Source organism: Eublepharis macularius, chromosome 12 (assembly GCF_028583425.1).
Source record: "Eublepharis macularius isolate TG4126 chromosome 12, MPM_Emac_v1.0, whole genome shotgun sequence".
Classification (NCBI taxonomy): Eukaryota; Metazoa; Chordata; class Lepidosauria; order Squamata; family Eublepharidae; genus Eublepharis; species Eublepharis macularius.
The window spans coordinates 16,588,494-16,605,433 of NC_072801.1; the positions used below are offsets into that span (position 1 = coordinate 16,588,494).

Sequence of the window (16,940 nt, forward strand, 5' to 3'; positions counted from 1 at the left end):
AGTGCTGTTTTTCTCATGCATAGTTAAGGCACTTTGTAACATGAACTTTGACCACTATAGCTAGAAATGTACATGCCCAGGACATGTACAGCAGATTTGCATCTGATTGACTGGTTTGGAGTGACTGGGGCAGAACTACAGGACTTGGTAAAGCTTTACCCAATTTCTTACCCTGGCTCTTTCCAAGCTCTTTATCTGCTCATGGAATGCAGCTGGGCTCTTCAAAGCTACAATGGAGAAGTGAGAAAGTGACAAGAAATTACTGGAAGAGAGATGTCTTACAATCAGTATCAGATAACCTTGAACATATGCTGTTTGGGATTTTGTATGTATTCAAGCTGATGGTAAGAGACCTGCAAGACTGGCCAGTCACATGGAGGACTGATGTTCACATGAGCGCTCTGAACAATTCATATACGAAGGACTGTAAAGCTCATTGTATACTGCAAGGTGCTATAATGAGGCTGAAGCCTATTTCTACATTTGTGTGTGTGTTGCCAGCTCCTGGAGCGCAACCACTCTCTAACATTCCCAGGAAACAAATGATAAGGTAAGGCAGTGCAGACAGAACTGTACTCGGCAATTTCCATTACGTTCTCCGGGTTACAGCCTTGAAATTTGCAATGTTGTGGGCAGAGGTGCACAACATGACACCTTTGGCCTTCCTTCCTAACACTGTCCCAGAGGTCATAGATGCAGAGGAGTTAGCCGTGTTAGTTTGTAGTAGCAAAATCAAAAAGAGTCCAGTAGCACCTTTAAGACTAACCAACTTTATTGTAGCACAAGCTTTCGAGAATCACAGCTCTCTTCGTCAGATGTCCCAGAGGAAACCGCTTTACTTTCTCCTGGAGGGGCTGCCATTCATTCCTATGATTAAAGTGAAAGTGCTGCCTCGGGAGCAACTGCAAAGAGTGCCTAGGGAATGAATGCAAGGTAGACCCCACCAGGTCCCAGTGGTGTTCTTCTTGGAATAAGTGCCATATCTACCAATTGGATTCAACTGCAATATTAAAAACAGTTCCATAAATACTCTAAGTTCGGGCTGGGATCCCAAGAATCGTAAGCATCCGGGGGGGAAAGGCTGCTAGCATGAATGTAGATACGTCCAGCACTCAAGCAAGGCCCTTCTTGCATGAGGTGTACCAAGCGCGCAGCAGCAGGCATTAGGAAGCCCAGAGGATTGTGTACAGTTATGCGTACAAAACAAGAGCTTTGGAGAGGACAAGGTTTTCCTAGCACAAGGCTCTCTAGAGAGCTACCTTTATGAAACACGTCCACAAGTGAAACGGGGTTTTCACAGATGGAGGGGCATCTTTGGATACTACCTTTCACTGGAAGCTGTTTTAGGAAATAATTCAGACTCGCAGGTAGCACCAACCCACATCATCTGCAGAAGTTTTTTGTTGTTGTTGTTGATTTGTGTCTGAAAGTGACGCCTCTGAACTGCTCTATCACATCTGAATTTTAAACCATTAAATTCCCATTAAATAGAAATCAAAACCATTAAATAGAAATCAAAGTATTACTTATTAAACTGCAAATTAAACCAATGTCCTTAATTTCAGGAGGAAAACAATACTTTCTCCAGTTTGTTTTCATTTCCAAACATTTAAGCGCCAAACGTACGCTATCCAGCTAAAATTAAGTTTGTGTGTCTATGTTATGCTTTCTTTGTTGTGATTGTTCCTTTGCTTTCAGACAGGTATTAAATATTAATGTTATTAACAATCTCCTTTCATCTTTGGGAGAGAAGGCTAAGAATTCAATGTTATACAAGCTGCAGAAAAGAAAATGAATCTTACGTGGCATGATTCCCTGGTCCACCAGCTGTTCGCGTGTCCGCCGTTGCTGTAGCCTCAGTTGAAGTACTGGCAAGAGAAAAAAGGGAATTGTTAACTGGACAAGTAGGAACATCGCCCTGATGAATGACTCAAAACAATCAGTGCAAAGGGGTCTGAAAATCTTACAAGTGTATGAACAGGATTTTGGGTGAGGTGGAAACTATATAATTCAATTTCTTGAGGCCTTTGTGTGTGTGTGGGGGGGGCGCTATAATATGCAACCTAGGTAGCATCTAATTTCAAATACATGAATGTGTTCAACAGGTATATTGGTAGTATTTGGGGTATACAATGGTGATGGTTTTTATGCCTGTTGAGAATGCACCACAATCATGCACAGGAAAACATTATCGTGACTAACTGGAGTTCATATCCAAGCAAGAATTAAACATAACCAATGGGGCCTAGGGCTTAATTATCACCAACGTTCATTCCTTAATATCATTGAGGTATTACAGCTGTTACCGCAGAGTAGTTGTAACTCCGGGTAAAAACAGACCTTCGCACAATAACTGGCAAGTGTTTCCATGACTGACAATGGGACAGGGGAAGACAGATGTCATTTGCTTGTGGATATATGGCCTTAGGAGATCTCTTGGAAGCAGAGTATACAGAAGGGGAAAAAACAAAACAGAAATACACAGTCTCAATGAACTGAGAAGCCTATCCCCGTATAATCAACCCCATGATCTAGGGTTCTCGTTCCCAGTATGCACAAACAAGGCTGGTCACTCTGGTTACCAAATTTTCTGGGGTTTACAGCCACAGAATCCAAACCAAAAATGCACAAATTATCTCCCCTCCTAAGGTTAAATAAAATAGACATATTAAATAAGAAACATATCAATGCATTTAATTTTGAGGGCAGCGTAATATTGCCAAGATGCCAAACTCACAATCTGTGGGATACGGAGTCTCTTTTTGCAAATGTCTCCATGAACAATACATTCCGGGGAAAATGTGATTTGTTACAGTTGGCTTCCTCTCATCCCCGACCCAATGTGGAAAGCCTGTTCAAAGACTGGTATGGGCATAATGCTTCAGTGTGTGAGCTAGGATATCCTCAATTCAAATCCTACCTCCCTCACTTCCCATACATTATTGGTGGAAGACAGGATGGAGTCTGAAAGAATTAGAACCTTCCTACAGGGCAGCTAGTGAGGGAGGTAAGATTTGAACTGAGGACATCCCAGTTCACACTCTGAAACGTTATGCCCCATCATCCTGGGCATCCAGGCATATTGCAAATGTTATTCAGATGACATATGAGAAACACCCTTAACAACTAAAACTCTTGGGGGAATTGCATAACAATGGCAACAATGCTTAGCATTCATTCAGCATTTTCAGTGTAAAAACTCATTCTACCCATTATTGTAGTTTTTATAGAGATATTTATACCTTGCTATTCTCCTCAGTTGAACTCAAAAGTGGCTTACAACAGTATTCTCCCCTTCTTCAATGTATCCTCACAACCACCACCCTGTGAGGTAGCTTAGTGTGAGAGAGTGAGAAAGTGACTGGCCCAGGATCCCCCTGCAAGCTTCCATAGCAGGGTGAGATTTGATCCTGGGTCTACCTGGTCTTAGTCCAACGCTCTATTAAACCACTCCAGGCCTGTAAAGTAGACTAGTATTATTATCCCCATGGAACTAATGGTGGTGGAGGTTGAAAGACAGCAGCACAGCTGAGATGAGACTTAAACTAGCAACCTCCTAGATCACAGCTTATTCTCTTTAATGAACCCTAGGGAAACTTCAGCAGGGCTGAGACCACTTTTTAGGTTTCTGGCTGTCCATCTTTTGTAGCAACATTAAGTGATGCTTGCTTCATCTCTAGTAACTGACCATACCACTGTTTCTGTATCCTTGCCTTTCCAAAGCAGCATGGCTAGGCAGGCTTTGCTTAGTGCACAGACATCACTTTCCTACACAGGCATCATTCCTGCATAGTCATGCGTACTCCACATGCAGAAGGCCATCTGTGACAAAGGCAGATGCCATTCTCTCTCTCTGTTGTCAAGTCTACTGAAAAATACTGTTTCTCTGCCTTTAAACTCAGTCTGTATCTTCAAAGGACAAGGCAACCTGGTGGACTATTAAAGCAGCACTCAATTATATACCAAATCAAGCTGTCCACATTGGGAAACAGTCAATACTCTGAAGATATTAGAGTGGTGCACAGCCTCAAGAGAACTGATCCTGCAAGCCTTTACACCAGTTGAGCTCACTCCACGGCTTGCAAAGAACCACATTCATAATTACCATCAACCCAAAGAGTTACATTTACTTCCATCCATGGCATGAGGCCTGCACCTCAGGGAGGCTTGCATGACGCATGAGCCACATGGGGGAATGGTGCTCAGACGAGCCATACGGGACATGTCAACGAGCCACTGAGTATCACTGCTTTACACTGTAAAGAAACTGATTTTAATATGCCAACAATACTTAGGACAGTGGTCTTCAATCTACGGGGCTGGGACCCTCAGGCAGGTTGCAGATCCTCACTACATCTCAAGAACCTACAGCTGGCCAGTATTTTTTGCAGCATTTTTAGCACAGCTGTGCAGAGCTAATTCCTCCATGGTTCTGATCATTAGGATGTACCTGAATAGGGTACATCACCCGGTGCTGAGCTTTTTTGTCCCCAGCTCACTTGGTCTGTTGCCAGTGGTCCTGGCCCTGACACCAGCGCGATCAGAACTCTGCCTCCCTCTCTTCCTATATATGACTTCCTCTCAAGTGCATGCAGCTCAGTGGGTCCCCTGCTGCAGCCTGAGGGTTAAAGGTGAGTCCTGGGTCTTGAATGGCTGAAGACAACTAGTTCAGAAAATCAGCCCCCTGGATTTCAAGTTTTTATTATCAGCGCGATCACAACTGTCCTCAATTAGAAGTTCCACTGCAGTTACTGCCAAAACCAGCGCACTCTGAATCAGTCTTTTAAAAATCCTGTTCTTTGAAACCCACTTTTTAAATGGTCAGTTGTCAAAAATAATTATCTTAGTATATTCCTTGAAATTCAATACTAGAACAAAGAACAATTTTAAACAGCAATCAAGCTAATAATATATACATCTTCCCCAAATAAAAGCCACTTTAAGCTAGTAAGTATACACAATAATAAATTGTCCTGCATTCTCTTGATAACTTATGACTTTACATTAAAAACAGAGGAATTTTAAGATATAAAGTTTCTATTCAATCTCTTTTCTGTTCTAAAAACTAAACAAGCCTAATGGCCAGATTATCAAAATGCATCATTTTCCTGTGAAGTTAAACTGAGACAGAGTTCATAGTTCAGTAGAGTACTGGCTTGCTCCCTATGCACACAAAAGGATGACTGATTGGTTTAAAAAAAGATAAAACGTTCATCGGCAGGATTCTAAAACAATAAAGCAGCAACTTAAAAAAATTAAGAGTCTTGTCACCTGTGGAATTCCTCACCACCAGAAGCGGTAGAAATAATAACAATAGACAGTATTGTTAAATCAATTCAACAGTACTGATAAAAAGGTCACAATAAAATGGTTTTCAGCTATGATAACTTATCATGAAGGTACTGGCCTACATTTAGAAGTACAAATCCCAAGAAAAATGTGATCTAGAAAACAATTCCATTCCAACATTCTACAAAAGACATCTTTTCTTAACTGAAGTCTTTTGAAGAATGTTGGGGAGGCTTCGTTTTCTAGAACACATTTTTCTTGGGATTTGTATTCAGAAGGATCGTCTCCTCCCACACAAACCTGTCCACCTGCTGAGATCGTCTTCTGAGACCAGGCAGGTGATGACTAGGAAGAGAGCTTTTCCTGCAGTCTTATTCCATTTATGTAATTCACTACTGAAGATTTCCCTGGCGCCTCCCTTCTTATCACCTATGTGCCAATCTCCACCTCTATGCCACTTGCATTTGGCAAGGAACATAGCTGAGATCACTAAGATTTGTGGGCAAAAGTTTGCCAGCCTCGTGAATGAAAGCTGGGTGTGTACAGGTTTGCTTGCTGGAAATTTTGTACTCCCATCAATCAATTCTGGAAATATCTTAGAGCGGCCCAGAGTGGCAGGCAGGCTGCTTGTTAATGCAAGCAATCAACAGTACTAATAGATAAAGCTGCTGCTCTTTCTTTTTAAGCACAACTGCAGGGAATCTGTGAAGAATGGGTAAAAGAGCAACATCAGTCTTTGATCAAATTGTGAAGAACACTTCAGATACCATCTCAGAACATTCTAAAATAGAGTGTCCAGTTCTTGCACTGGTATGAACATTAAATCACTAACAGAGAGAAACAGAAATTGATCACCCGGGGAAAATCAGATGATAATATGTAGCCTCTGAGATTTAACACTCTAAGCAGAATCTTGTTGTTCACTGGACATGAAGGCAGAGATTTCCCTCACTTTTACAACCTTTGATGCACACCTTTATTAAACCAATGAGTTGCATTTGGCAAGTAATGCTCCAGCTGATTCTTTGCTTTAACTTCTGAACACTTTCCCTTCATTGGAGATGGCAACAGGTGAAGCTTGCCAATGAAAATAAATTAATGCAGACAAACGTTCTGAAATACACTGGTTTATGTAAGAGCAAACTGAGTAATTGTTGCCGTACTATACATTTCTATCTAGTGCACAGTTATGAAATATCTGGCTAGTGGAACAGAAGGGCCAGAAGACTGGTGCTCATTTAAGAATACAGGTTCGGGAAAGGATAAACATGGCTGGTGCCGAGTCCACTGGAAGGACTAATTCTGGAAAAGCTGCAGCCAGAATGACAGATGATATGAGACTTTCAGAAATTCTGTTAGTTATGAGAATCAGCAAGAATGTTTGTGAATGCCGGAAGCACAGGAGAAACAAAGTCGCATACAAGCTCCAGTGCTGGATCTGCACCAAACACTATAATAAAGAGGAGTTAGCCGTGTTAGTCTGTAGTAGCAAAATAGTAAAGAGTCCAGTAGCACCTTTAAGACTAACCAACTTTACTGTAGCATAAGCTTTCGAGAACCACAGTTCTCTTCGTCAGATGCATGGAGGGTATAAAGGAACTGGCCAGATATATATAGGTGGTGAGGGGAGGGGGAGTAGATGCAATCAGTTGCAAAAGTCATGAAAAGAGGTGGAGTGCACAATCCAGGCTGGGTGTGACCCCTCCCCTCCATAGCTGAACCTGAATAGAATGCCTGAAAGGTAGTTACTTCTGATAATGAGATAACCATCCAGAGTCTCTATTCAATCCAAGTCTGACTGAGTCAAATTTACATATGAATTCCAATTCAGCAGCTTCCTGTTGGATTTTGTTTTTGAAAGGTTTCTGTTGAACTATGGTGACCTTTAAGTCCTTGATGGAATGTCCTGGTAGACTGAAGTGTTCTCCCAATGGTTTCTGGATGTTGCCATTTTTAATGTCAGATTTGTGCCCATTTATTCTTTTGCGCAGAGGTTGGCTGGTGTGTGGTGGTCTTGAACTCCAGACAACCAGCCAACCTCTGCTCAAAAGAATAAATGGACACAAATCTGACATTAAAAACGGCAACATTCAGAAACCAGCTCACCCATTCTTTTTGCATGCTCCCCCCCAGCATAGGCTAGCAGCTCCCTCCGTTAGTTCTAAAGACTGCAGCTGGAGAAGAGGAAGAACTCCCGGGGAGTCAGAGGGAGGGATGTGTGCTTGCACAGACCACTTGATGAACAACAATTACAGATAAGTGCAACCTTGTTTTCATCATTATGGCTTCTGTGCAGTGGGTGCTTTGTGGATGTCAGCTAGTGGAACTCCTTGTCAGAAAGTGGAAGATCTGAACTCGGCTCATGTGGAGTGCACTCAGAGCTGGTGCAGGTAAGGTTGGTTGGACTGGGTGTAGCAAGTCTTGATGAGCCAAACTATCAATTTAGAGAAAGTATGAGGAGTTTCTGACCTTTTTTGTTTCCTTTAAAAGAGAAGAAGAGGCTAGCGTCTTTGTAAAATGAAGCTGTTCTATCTATATATATATAAAAGGATAAGGCAACTTAATATCCAGTTTGTTTATTGTCCTGAGGTGCTGGGAAGAACACTGGCAATATAATGGTACATTTCACACTCACAGGTTAACAGGCCATTTCTGAGGAGTCACTACGATTGCAACGTATTTGGCTTGGAACCTGTGTGTTTCACATTGTCCGAGAAGTTTCGAATTGGTGTCCTGTATTTTGTTTCACACTCACTTCGAAGCCCCGGTTTTGTTGCGGGCTTTGGAATTCACGTCAACTTTTTTTTTTTAAAGTTTGCACATGCGTTGTAACGTTACCACTTGAAACCCCACCCCTCCCTATGCACATAAATACTGCATCCCTGTGTGGCCATTTTCATACTCTGACTTTTCATGTTTGAAAATACACAGAGGGGTGTTGAGAGCTGATTGTCACCGCCCAGCAAATTTTCTGGCCACCATTGGTCTCATGCTATCATGTGAACCCTGAATGGGTGTGGTGTGGTGATCTTTTTGGAGAAAGACTCCCCATGTTCGTTCGAATGCCATTTTTAAAGGCTATCATTATCATTTATATTGAACATTAAAAATCAAAAGGGAAACATGTCCAAACGTTCAAATGTGACCACACGGAGTGTATCACGAAGAAATACAAATCCCAGAGAAAGTCGTGAAAACTAACTAAAGACTAACAATACTTATAAATATATTTTTACTTATTTAGAACATCATTTACAGACAGCTGCCTCTTAAGATCAAACACGCAGAAAACAACATCGCAAACTGTATTAAAGTGCTAATACATAAATACAGTAAACCATTCAAGAGGTCCTATGAGCAAAATTCTTAAAGTGCTAAGGTGCAATATAATGAACAGTCTTAAATGTAGATTCTTTAATAATAATAGATATTCAAAACAACAAGGCAAGCCCTCCAGCACTAATATGTAAATCAAGCTACTAAGTCCATACAACATCCAGTTCAATAACAGTTTGAGGGTGTTGTAGAGGGTGCTGGGTGGTAAGTCAATGAAGACTGGCCATCTGACGGGTGGACTGGTTCTCCTCAATCCCGTTTCCGTTCATTGTCAAAGATGGCAAGATAAGGTGAACCGATGACCCTCCAATTCATAAACAGTTATCTTGAAGGAATACAAGAATATACAACTTCTAAACATCAATTCATATTACAAACTAATTAATATAACAATAAAAATAAGTGTTCTATACAAAAATCTTAAAGGTCGGCTCACGTCCCTCAAGAGGCTGCGTGAGGAACAAACCATTTATAGTAATCTCCTACAGCTGTGAATGTGATAATTTTAAAGGAACATTACATCCAGAAGGCTCCGATGTTACAGAAATCAGGAATAATCGATATCACTATTCAGCATCCCCGGAATTAGAGAATTTAACTTATATATCCAATAAACTTTTCTGTGGATATCAGTAGTAATTGCCTCTGGATATTTTTCCTTTGAAGTGTATATAACTGTGTATCTTAAATCTATCTATGACCCGCTTCCAAAAAGTGGCTAACCAGGGGAGCCTCCATTACTTTATTCCTGATCCGAGATTGATGTTCAAGTAAGGGCTATTTTACAGGACGTGTGGTGTTACCTACATACAGGAGTGCACATTTACATTTGATCAAGTACACTACATTATTGGTATTACAATTAGTAAAACCCCGATCAATATTTATGTTTAATGAGTGAAACTTCTGCTCTGTCATGACCAGCGAACAAACTTTACAATGGCCACAACTAACATGTCATTCGGGAAGGTTTCTCTGTGCATTAATAGTGGTGGCTGCAAATTCAGGTTTTATCAAAAGATCTTTGATATTCCTGGTCCTCCGAAAAGCTATAGTGGGAGGAATATCAAAGATCTACTGATAAAAACTGAATTTGCAGCCACCGCTATTAAAGTTGTAAAGTTTGTTCACTGGCCATGACTGAGCAGGAGTTTCACTCATTAAATATAAATATTGCTGAGAGTGGGTGTAAGAAGAGGAAGGGGAGGGAAGATGTAGAAGAGATTGTTCTTCCCTGGAATCTGAAAAGCATCCCCAAGGGAGGACCTCCCCTTTCCTGCTCTTGAGCAGTACAGTGTACATTTCCTGTTCACCTGAGTGGCAAAGAGATCTATGAAAGGGGAACCCCTAGGCAGAAAAAATGGGAGTAGGAATTTCATCTGAATAGACCGTTCGTAATTCTAGTGACAGGAGCGACTCAAGGCTCTTAATTTCACTTTGTGCATGATAACCCACTCCTGTATTAGAGAATTCCAGACAAAGGTCTATGTGTTGCAGATAAATATAGGTTATGTTATATTACAATGCATGCTATGTTATGTTGCATGGTATAGTATACAGCAAATACTATATTGATAGTATATTTGACAGAGTATCTGTATAAAAGAATTAGAATATAAATATAAGTGAAATAGTATTAAGCAACAAAAGGGGGTAAGGGTTGGAAAGCTGTTGGAAGTCAATAGGGAGGGGGGAGGAAAGGGTGGGGAACAGAACTCATTAGATATGAAGGGAATGTATGTATCAAATTTGGAAATTTAAACTCACCAATAAAAAATTAAAAAAAAGAGAATTCCAGACAAAGGGCCAGGGAGATTGTGCCCCTGCTTTTTGTTCAAATAGTGCACAGCAGTTGTATTGTCTGTGCATATTTGCACATTCTTGCCCTAGATAAGGGGTACACAAGCCTCTTAAGGCGTACCTGATGGCCCAGAGTTTCAGAACACTGATGTGAAGGGAGGATTCCGGGGGGTGGGGCATAAGCCTTTAATCTGTGTGGTTGTGCAACAAGATCCCCACTCTGTCAGGGAGGCATCCATGTTGATTAATATGTGTATGGTGTATGAGCCAAATGGAGTGCCTGCAAAAAACAATTCTTTGTGTCAGTCCTCTAGACCAATAATTTTAAGATGGATCTAAGGACAGACAATGGCTTGTACAGGTTGTGACACTGAGAGTGGAAAATTCTGACAACCCAGTTTTGTAAGGGGTGTAGTTTTAGTCTGGCAAGGGGTCTATCGGAGTCAGAAAGGGCATGAAATTTAAGTCTTTAAATTTATTTTGCCTTTTTGTATTGACAGGTAAGTACCTTGTTCAGGGACAGCTGAAGTTTGGACACCCTGTCCTGGGTGGGATAGGCAAGAACGTTTGTAGAATCTAGGTCTGCAACTCTAAATGTCACATTTTGCTGAGGTACGAGGAAGGACTTTTCTAGATTGACCTTGAGGACCAACTGATCCAGAATGGTCAGTATGAAAGAAATATGGTGGGAAGGGGTCTCTGTTGACTGTTCCACAATTAATCAGTCGTTAAGGTACAGGAAGATTGTGCATCCCTTTTATCTGAGGTGGCCTATGACCACTTCTATGACCTTTGTAAATACTTGGGGGGCTGAGGAGAGTCCAAAAGGGAAAACAGTGTATCAGTACTTTTTGGATCCACACTGGAAACAAAGAAATTTTTTTAACTCTATGTTTACTGAAATGTGAAAATAAACATCTCTTAAATCTACAGTAGCAAACCATTCATGAACTTTTGATAAGGGTAGAAACATCTCTCTTAGAGCAGCATTTAAAACATTTTTGAAACTATGAGAATGAAACTTAGAAAATGAAAGTCTAATATAGGGCAGGAGCCACTGGACTTCTTGTTTATGATGAATGGGAGAAAGTGCCATTGAAAGAGGTAGATAGAATTTCTTCTATAGCCTTTGACAACTGGAAGTCAATTCTGCTATAACGTGTGTGTGTGTGTGTGTGCGTGTGTGTGTGGTGGTGGTGGTCTTGAACTCCAGACAACAGTCCTAACTGATGATAGACGGAACCTATGGTTCCTGAGTTATCTGAGTTATGAGTTCCCAGGCATGCAAGGTGGGGAGGTGGAGGTGAAGAATAATGTCAAAAATTCACAGCAGGTATTCCCATACCTGGGATACCTGCTGTGGAAAGGTTCAAGGAGGAATCCTATATCTAAGCAAGTTGAGATAAAGAAGTGTAATGCCCAGTGACCCAGCCATCGTCATCTTTTAAAAAGCCTCATCAATTGTGGAGAATAACAGGTCAGAACCACTGAAAAGTGAGGGACAAAAGCTGTCGTTCTAAGTCATGAATGTCTTTTATGACTATGGTAGAAGCTATAGCTCTGGAGGTGCCATCTCCAATGTGCCTGACACTGTTAATTTGTTGTTTAGAGAGCTTCAAGGCTTCTTCTTGGAGAATCTTAGTTAGCCTTTGCTTTTCCTCGGGCAGGAGGTCTAGATGGGGGCCCAATTTTTCTCAAAGGAAAAGTTGGTAACGAGCCATAACTGCCTCAAAGTTGTCTATGTAGGCTGAAGAAGCTTATGCCTTGCCACTTAGTATGTTAAACTTACTACCCTCTTTTATCAAAGGGAGCTGAGTGACTTGATCTCTTTTATTTATTTTATTACTTTCGGTTTTTATTCCACCCTCCCCGCTTAAGCAGGCCCAGGGTGGATTACATCAGGTAAAAAACATTTGTAGTAAAACTTACATCTTAAATCAATGAACAGCGTAACAGTACAGTATGAATTTAAACATATACAAGATGGCAGCGATCAGCTAATCAGAGGCATTCCATCTGCTGCTTTAAAAAACTAGAGGGTGGACACCTCTAATAGGGAGGGATTCACTCTTCCCTTCTCCTCCTCTATCTAGGCTGGTGGAGGCCTGGCCTAGTCCCAACCATACGCCTGGCAGAACATCTCTGTCTTACAGGCCCGACAGAAAAACAGTAAATCCTACTGGGCCCTGGTCTCACTAGACAGAGAGTTCCACCAGGTTGGAGCCAGGACTGAAAAGGCCCTGGCTCTGGTCGAGGCTAGGTGGGCCTCCCTGGGGCCAGGGACCACCAATAGTTGTTTATCTCCTGATCGGAGAGCACTCTGGGACATACATAGGGAAAGGCGGCCCCGCAGATATGCTGGTCCCAGTCCACATAGGGATTTATAGGTTCATACCAAAAACTTGAATCTGATTCGGCACTCTACTGGCAGCCAACGCAGCTGGCGCAATACGAGTGTTATATGTGTACCAACTGACACTCCGGTGATGACACGTCCGTTGCATTTTGAACCAGTTGCAATCTCCAGATCAGACCCAGGGGAAGCCCTGCAGGCCTCTTCCTACTGGGATTCTGTTACAGTGGAATTGGTGGCAGGAAGAGTGAAGAGAAATCCTGACCCTTCTTGCCTAGTCTTATACATATAGTCGAGCGTCTTTGATGTTGCAGGTATTGAAGCTGGTCTGTCCCAAACGTCCTTAGTCACACCAAGCATGCCTTGCATGATTGGAAATGCAACAGTCTTAGAATGGAGGACTTGAAATACTGGATCCGAAGTTGCAGGAACTGAGTAACTGACTTTTATCTTCAGGGATCTTGCCATTCTTACTAGCTGCTCAGTGTACACGCAAACCTCTTCACTTGAAGACAGCAGACTTTTTGGTGACTATGTCAGGTGGTGATGATTCTGACAATAAATTGGAACCAATGATGGAGTCATTGTCAGAATGGCTGAATGGTTCCCGAGGTGAGTCACTGATGGTAACTGCCTTGAGTGTGGAAGTGGAACCACTGAGGACTTTGCTCTGTGTCTCAGGTCCAAAGGGAAAGGCATATATAAAGGATCTTCCTCATGACAGACATAATGATGAGTTGGATAGATGTATGGAGAACCTACATACCCGTAGGCATACTAGGGGTGGTAAGGAGAGGCATATAATGAGTACTGGACCTGGCGATGGTACCTACAATGGTGTGTACAACTGGTTACTGGCATCTGCCAACCCCATGGACTCTTCTTAGACACCTGAAGGAAGAAGTGAAGGGTCAATGCCCAAAGTGCAGCCTTAAGTTGTGATGCCCTTTCATAGAGTTTTTTCAGTGTGAATTGCTTGCACACGGTGCACCTCAAGGTGTTGTAGCCCTCGCTCAAACAGAAGAGGCACTTGGCTATCGGATTGGGCCATCTTTGTCCTGCAATGGGAGAATTTCTTGAAGACGGTCTTAGATGCCATGGAGCTGAAGGCTCCAGTTTGCATCCAGGAAAATAATGGAACTGAAGAGCATAGAAAGTGACATCCTTCTTCAGCGATGGCAAAAGGGTCAAGGGACGCAGTTGCTTGCCTGTGCTTTTATAGGCACTGGGGAGCATGCAAAAAGGACAGGTGAGCATCTTGCACTTTTAGGAGCTAAAGAATGTCTGAGGATGGCTTGCACATGCACAGTTCCCATGTGGGACTCCATAAAAGCCATGAAAATGAACTGTTCGTACAAGGCACAAGCTAGAATGGTTACTCAACCATCAACTGATTGGATGCTATGCTTCCATTCCACTGAAGGTGGACACTTCCTCTGTCACAAGGAGCCGTGCTCTAAGGGAACATGCCTCTTTGGCCAAGAAAAGGCTCCACTATCAGTGAAATGGAAGTTGTGGACCCAAACCGGTTTCCTGACTTTCTATTTTATGGCTCTCACATAAAGGAGATGGAGTTTCCCCTATATCCTTAAATAGCAACATTGTTGCCTCTTCTCTCTACCCCCACTTCCAATTAACATCTAGACTGAAGAATTCCATGAAATCTGAAAGCTAGTTTGTTTTGTAAGATACGCTAACTTTGGCTGTGAAATTCGTTAAAAAATTAGATTGTCTTGCATCCTAGAAGGTTAATTTATAATGGACACCTCTAATGCTAGTTTTCTGAAGTTGACAAATTTAAGAAATCTGGAAATCAGGGGTTAAATCTTTGTTCCAGGTTTAGCTGGTCTCTGGTTTATATTTTTTTGAGCTTCTTCTTATTGAAGAGACTTTCCCCCCACATCTAATGGCTTCAGAATTTCTAGCTATGCAACATCATGCAAATCAATGTACAGTGTGGAACTAGGCTTTTCCAAAGAACACTTGGCTTGAGCACACTTATTTTATTTTTCCTGATGCAGCCACTCTTGGGCCTATGTTCTCCATTAAACTAAATATACTTTATTTGAAATAACAGTTGCTTGGTTCTGATCTGGATTTTCTACTTTGCCTCAGCTGCCAAATATGCATGTATTCTACACTGACTTGGAAAATATTGAAAAGAAAGAGGAGTTCAGCGGATTTTAAAAATTTCAGAAAGCAAGTAAGAAATGTTGCATGGCTTCAGAGGCAAAGTCTCAGGACAATTCTCCCCCCAACCCTCCCGCACTGTATGGCAAATGGTGTTGCATGTGACGTAGCATGAGATCAGCTGCTTGAAATCTAAAATCTCATGGGGTATGCCATAGTCCTTAGGCATGCCTAAACTGGATCCTGGCCATGGTTTTCAAGTCCCTTCAATATTTCATTCAGTGTACAAGTTGGTACTTGTGCAAAAAACCTGAACCCTGCTGGCTATCCACCCAGTTTTTTTCACCAGTCAATTTTCTATTAGCATAATAATAAAGGAAAGAGACGGTTTTGCTGGTAGAAAGTGGTAGAACGTGAAGAGATGGACCACAATCAAATGACACCACTGGCTTCTGTCCCTGAGTTTTATGGTATTATGAAGTAGAAGGGAACGGATAGGCAAAACCAAACACAGGTGCCAAAGAGCACAGCCAAAAGTAAGCCTGGCTAGAGGAAGAAAACTCTCCTTGTTTGCCAACCAAGCTGGCACTTGCTTGTTTCATTCTTCAAAGCTTGTCAAATGTCTTTGGCTCTATGAGCAAGCCCAAAAATTTAGGAGCCGCATTCATTTTTTAGGCTTTCAGGGTTTTGTATTTTAATGACCAAGTTTTCTCATTATTGCTAATACAAAACCTAATCCAAAACTTGTAGTTTTAATGACAAATGCTTTACAGCATACAAATAAATATAGCTTAACCTTGGTTATCATCATCACAACCTAAGGCTACCCTTTAGCCCTAAACTGAGCCCCTCCCCAATTGCCCATAATTTCATTATTACTTTAAAAAGCTCCATTTAACTGAATATTGGAGCCATTACAGAGAACAAAGGTTTAAGAAATGAGCTCATCTATCTCTAGTGGATGGTGTATGAACAAGCAGTGACAAGAACTTCATGCATTTGTATGTTTATGTCATACAACAAACTATTCTGATGAGAAAACTAGATCTAGGTAGGTTTTTCACTCCAGCTCGGTCAATCCCTCTCCTTATTACACCCCTCAAACCACATGGCTTTTGTCCATGCAAGTCCCATGATCCCAAACACAGCCTTTGGGTAGTGAAAGACATCTTCCTTCCTTTTTCACCAGTGGGCGGCGGGGCGGGGGGGGGGGGGAGGCTGGATCCAACTCTCTGTACTTCTACTGAGTATTGCTAGGAATTGCTGAATATCCTAGGTGCCACAACGAAATTTTTAGGTGCCATCCCAGCTACACTGTTTTAACCAGCCTTCTGTTATAATCTGTGAGCAGAAATGGTGCAGGCTCACATTAATATGAAATGAATGACTTTCCTACATTTAAATGCAAATGTCATGGATTTGAACATTTGTACATTAGACTGGGTAAATGTGCTCGACCTAATTTTTCCAAGTGGGCTCTTTGCTGTATTTCTATTCATGTCAAAACAAACACCCCCCCCAACATAATTAATTCATTTCAGATGCTATTTTAACAAAACTAACAGTGAAATCCTAAGCATAGTTACTCCACTCTAAGTCCATTGATTTCAATGGGCTTAGACTGGAGTAACTCTGCTTAGGATTTCACTGTAAATATTAGCATAGCTGCACACAGGAATGCTGCTAAGTTTAATTTCACTGTTTGGACTGTAGTCTTGATGGGATTCACGAAACATGGCATTAAAACTATTAGCATAATTTCATTATTTCAATATTTTCCAGTTAACATCTATGGCTGGGAGGAAGACCTAGACTTTTTCTCAACGGAAAAGATAAAGGTGCAAATATATTTTGTTCTAATGAATAATTCTCCAGCAAATGTTATCTCAGTTGTTGGAACATCAGCTCTTAAAATGATTCTTAAATAATGACTGACTGGTCCATATCAGCTTTGAGAGAGGTCAAATTCCAGTATGATTCAAGTTCAGTATCACCTGAAAGAACAACGAAATTTTGAAAGCTTATACCCTGC

At 41.5% G+C, this 16,940-nt stretch overlaps 1 protein-coding gene across 1 annotated transcript in view; it reads right to left on the reverse strand.

Annotated features, from left to right (window-relative positions):
- MRTFB (myocardin related transcription factor B) overlaps positions 1-16,940 on the reverse strand; it is a 95,593-nt gene that overhangs the window by 37,394 nt on the left and 41,259 nt on the right. Inside the window, exons 2-3 of the mRNA XM_054995058.1 lie at positions 1,803-1,868; positions 172-227 (exon numbers count right to left, since the gene is read on the reverse strand). Of these exons, the coding sequence (XP_054851033.1) occupies positions 172-227; positions 1,803-1,868 (122 nt within the window). The remainder of the gene's footprint in view (positions 1-171; positions 228-1,802; positions 1,869-16,940) is intronic.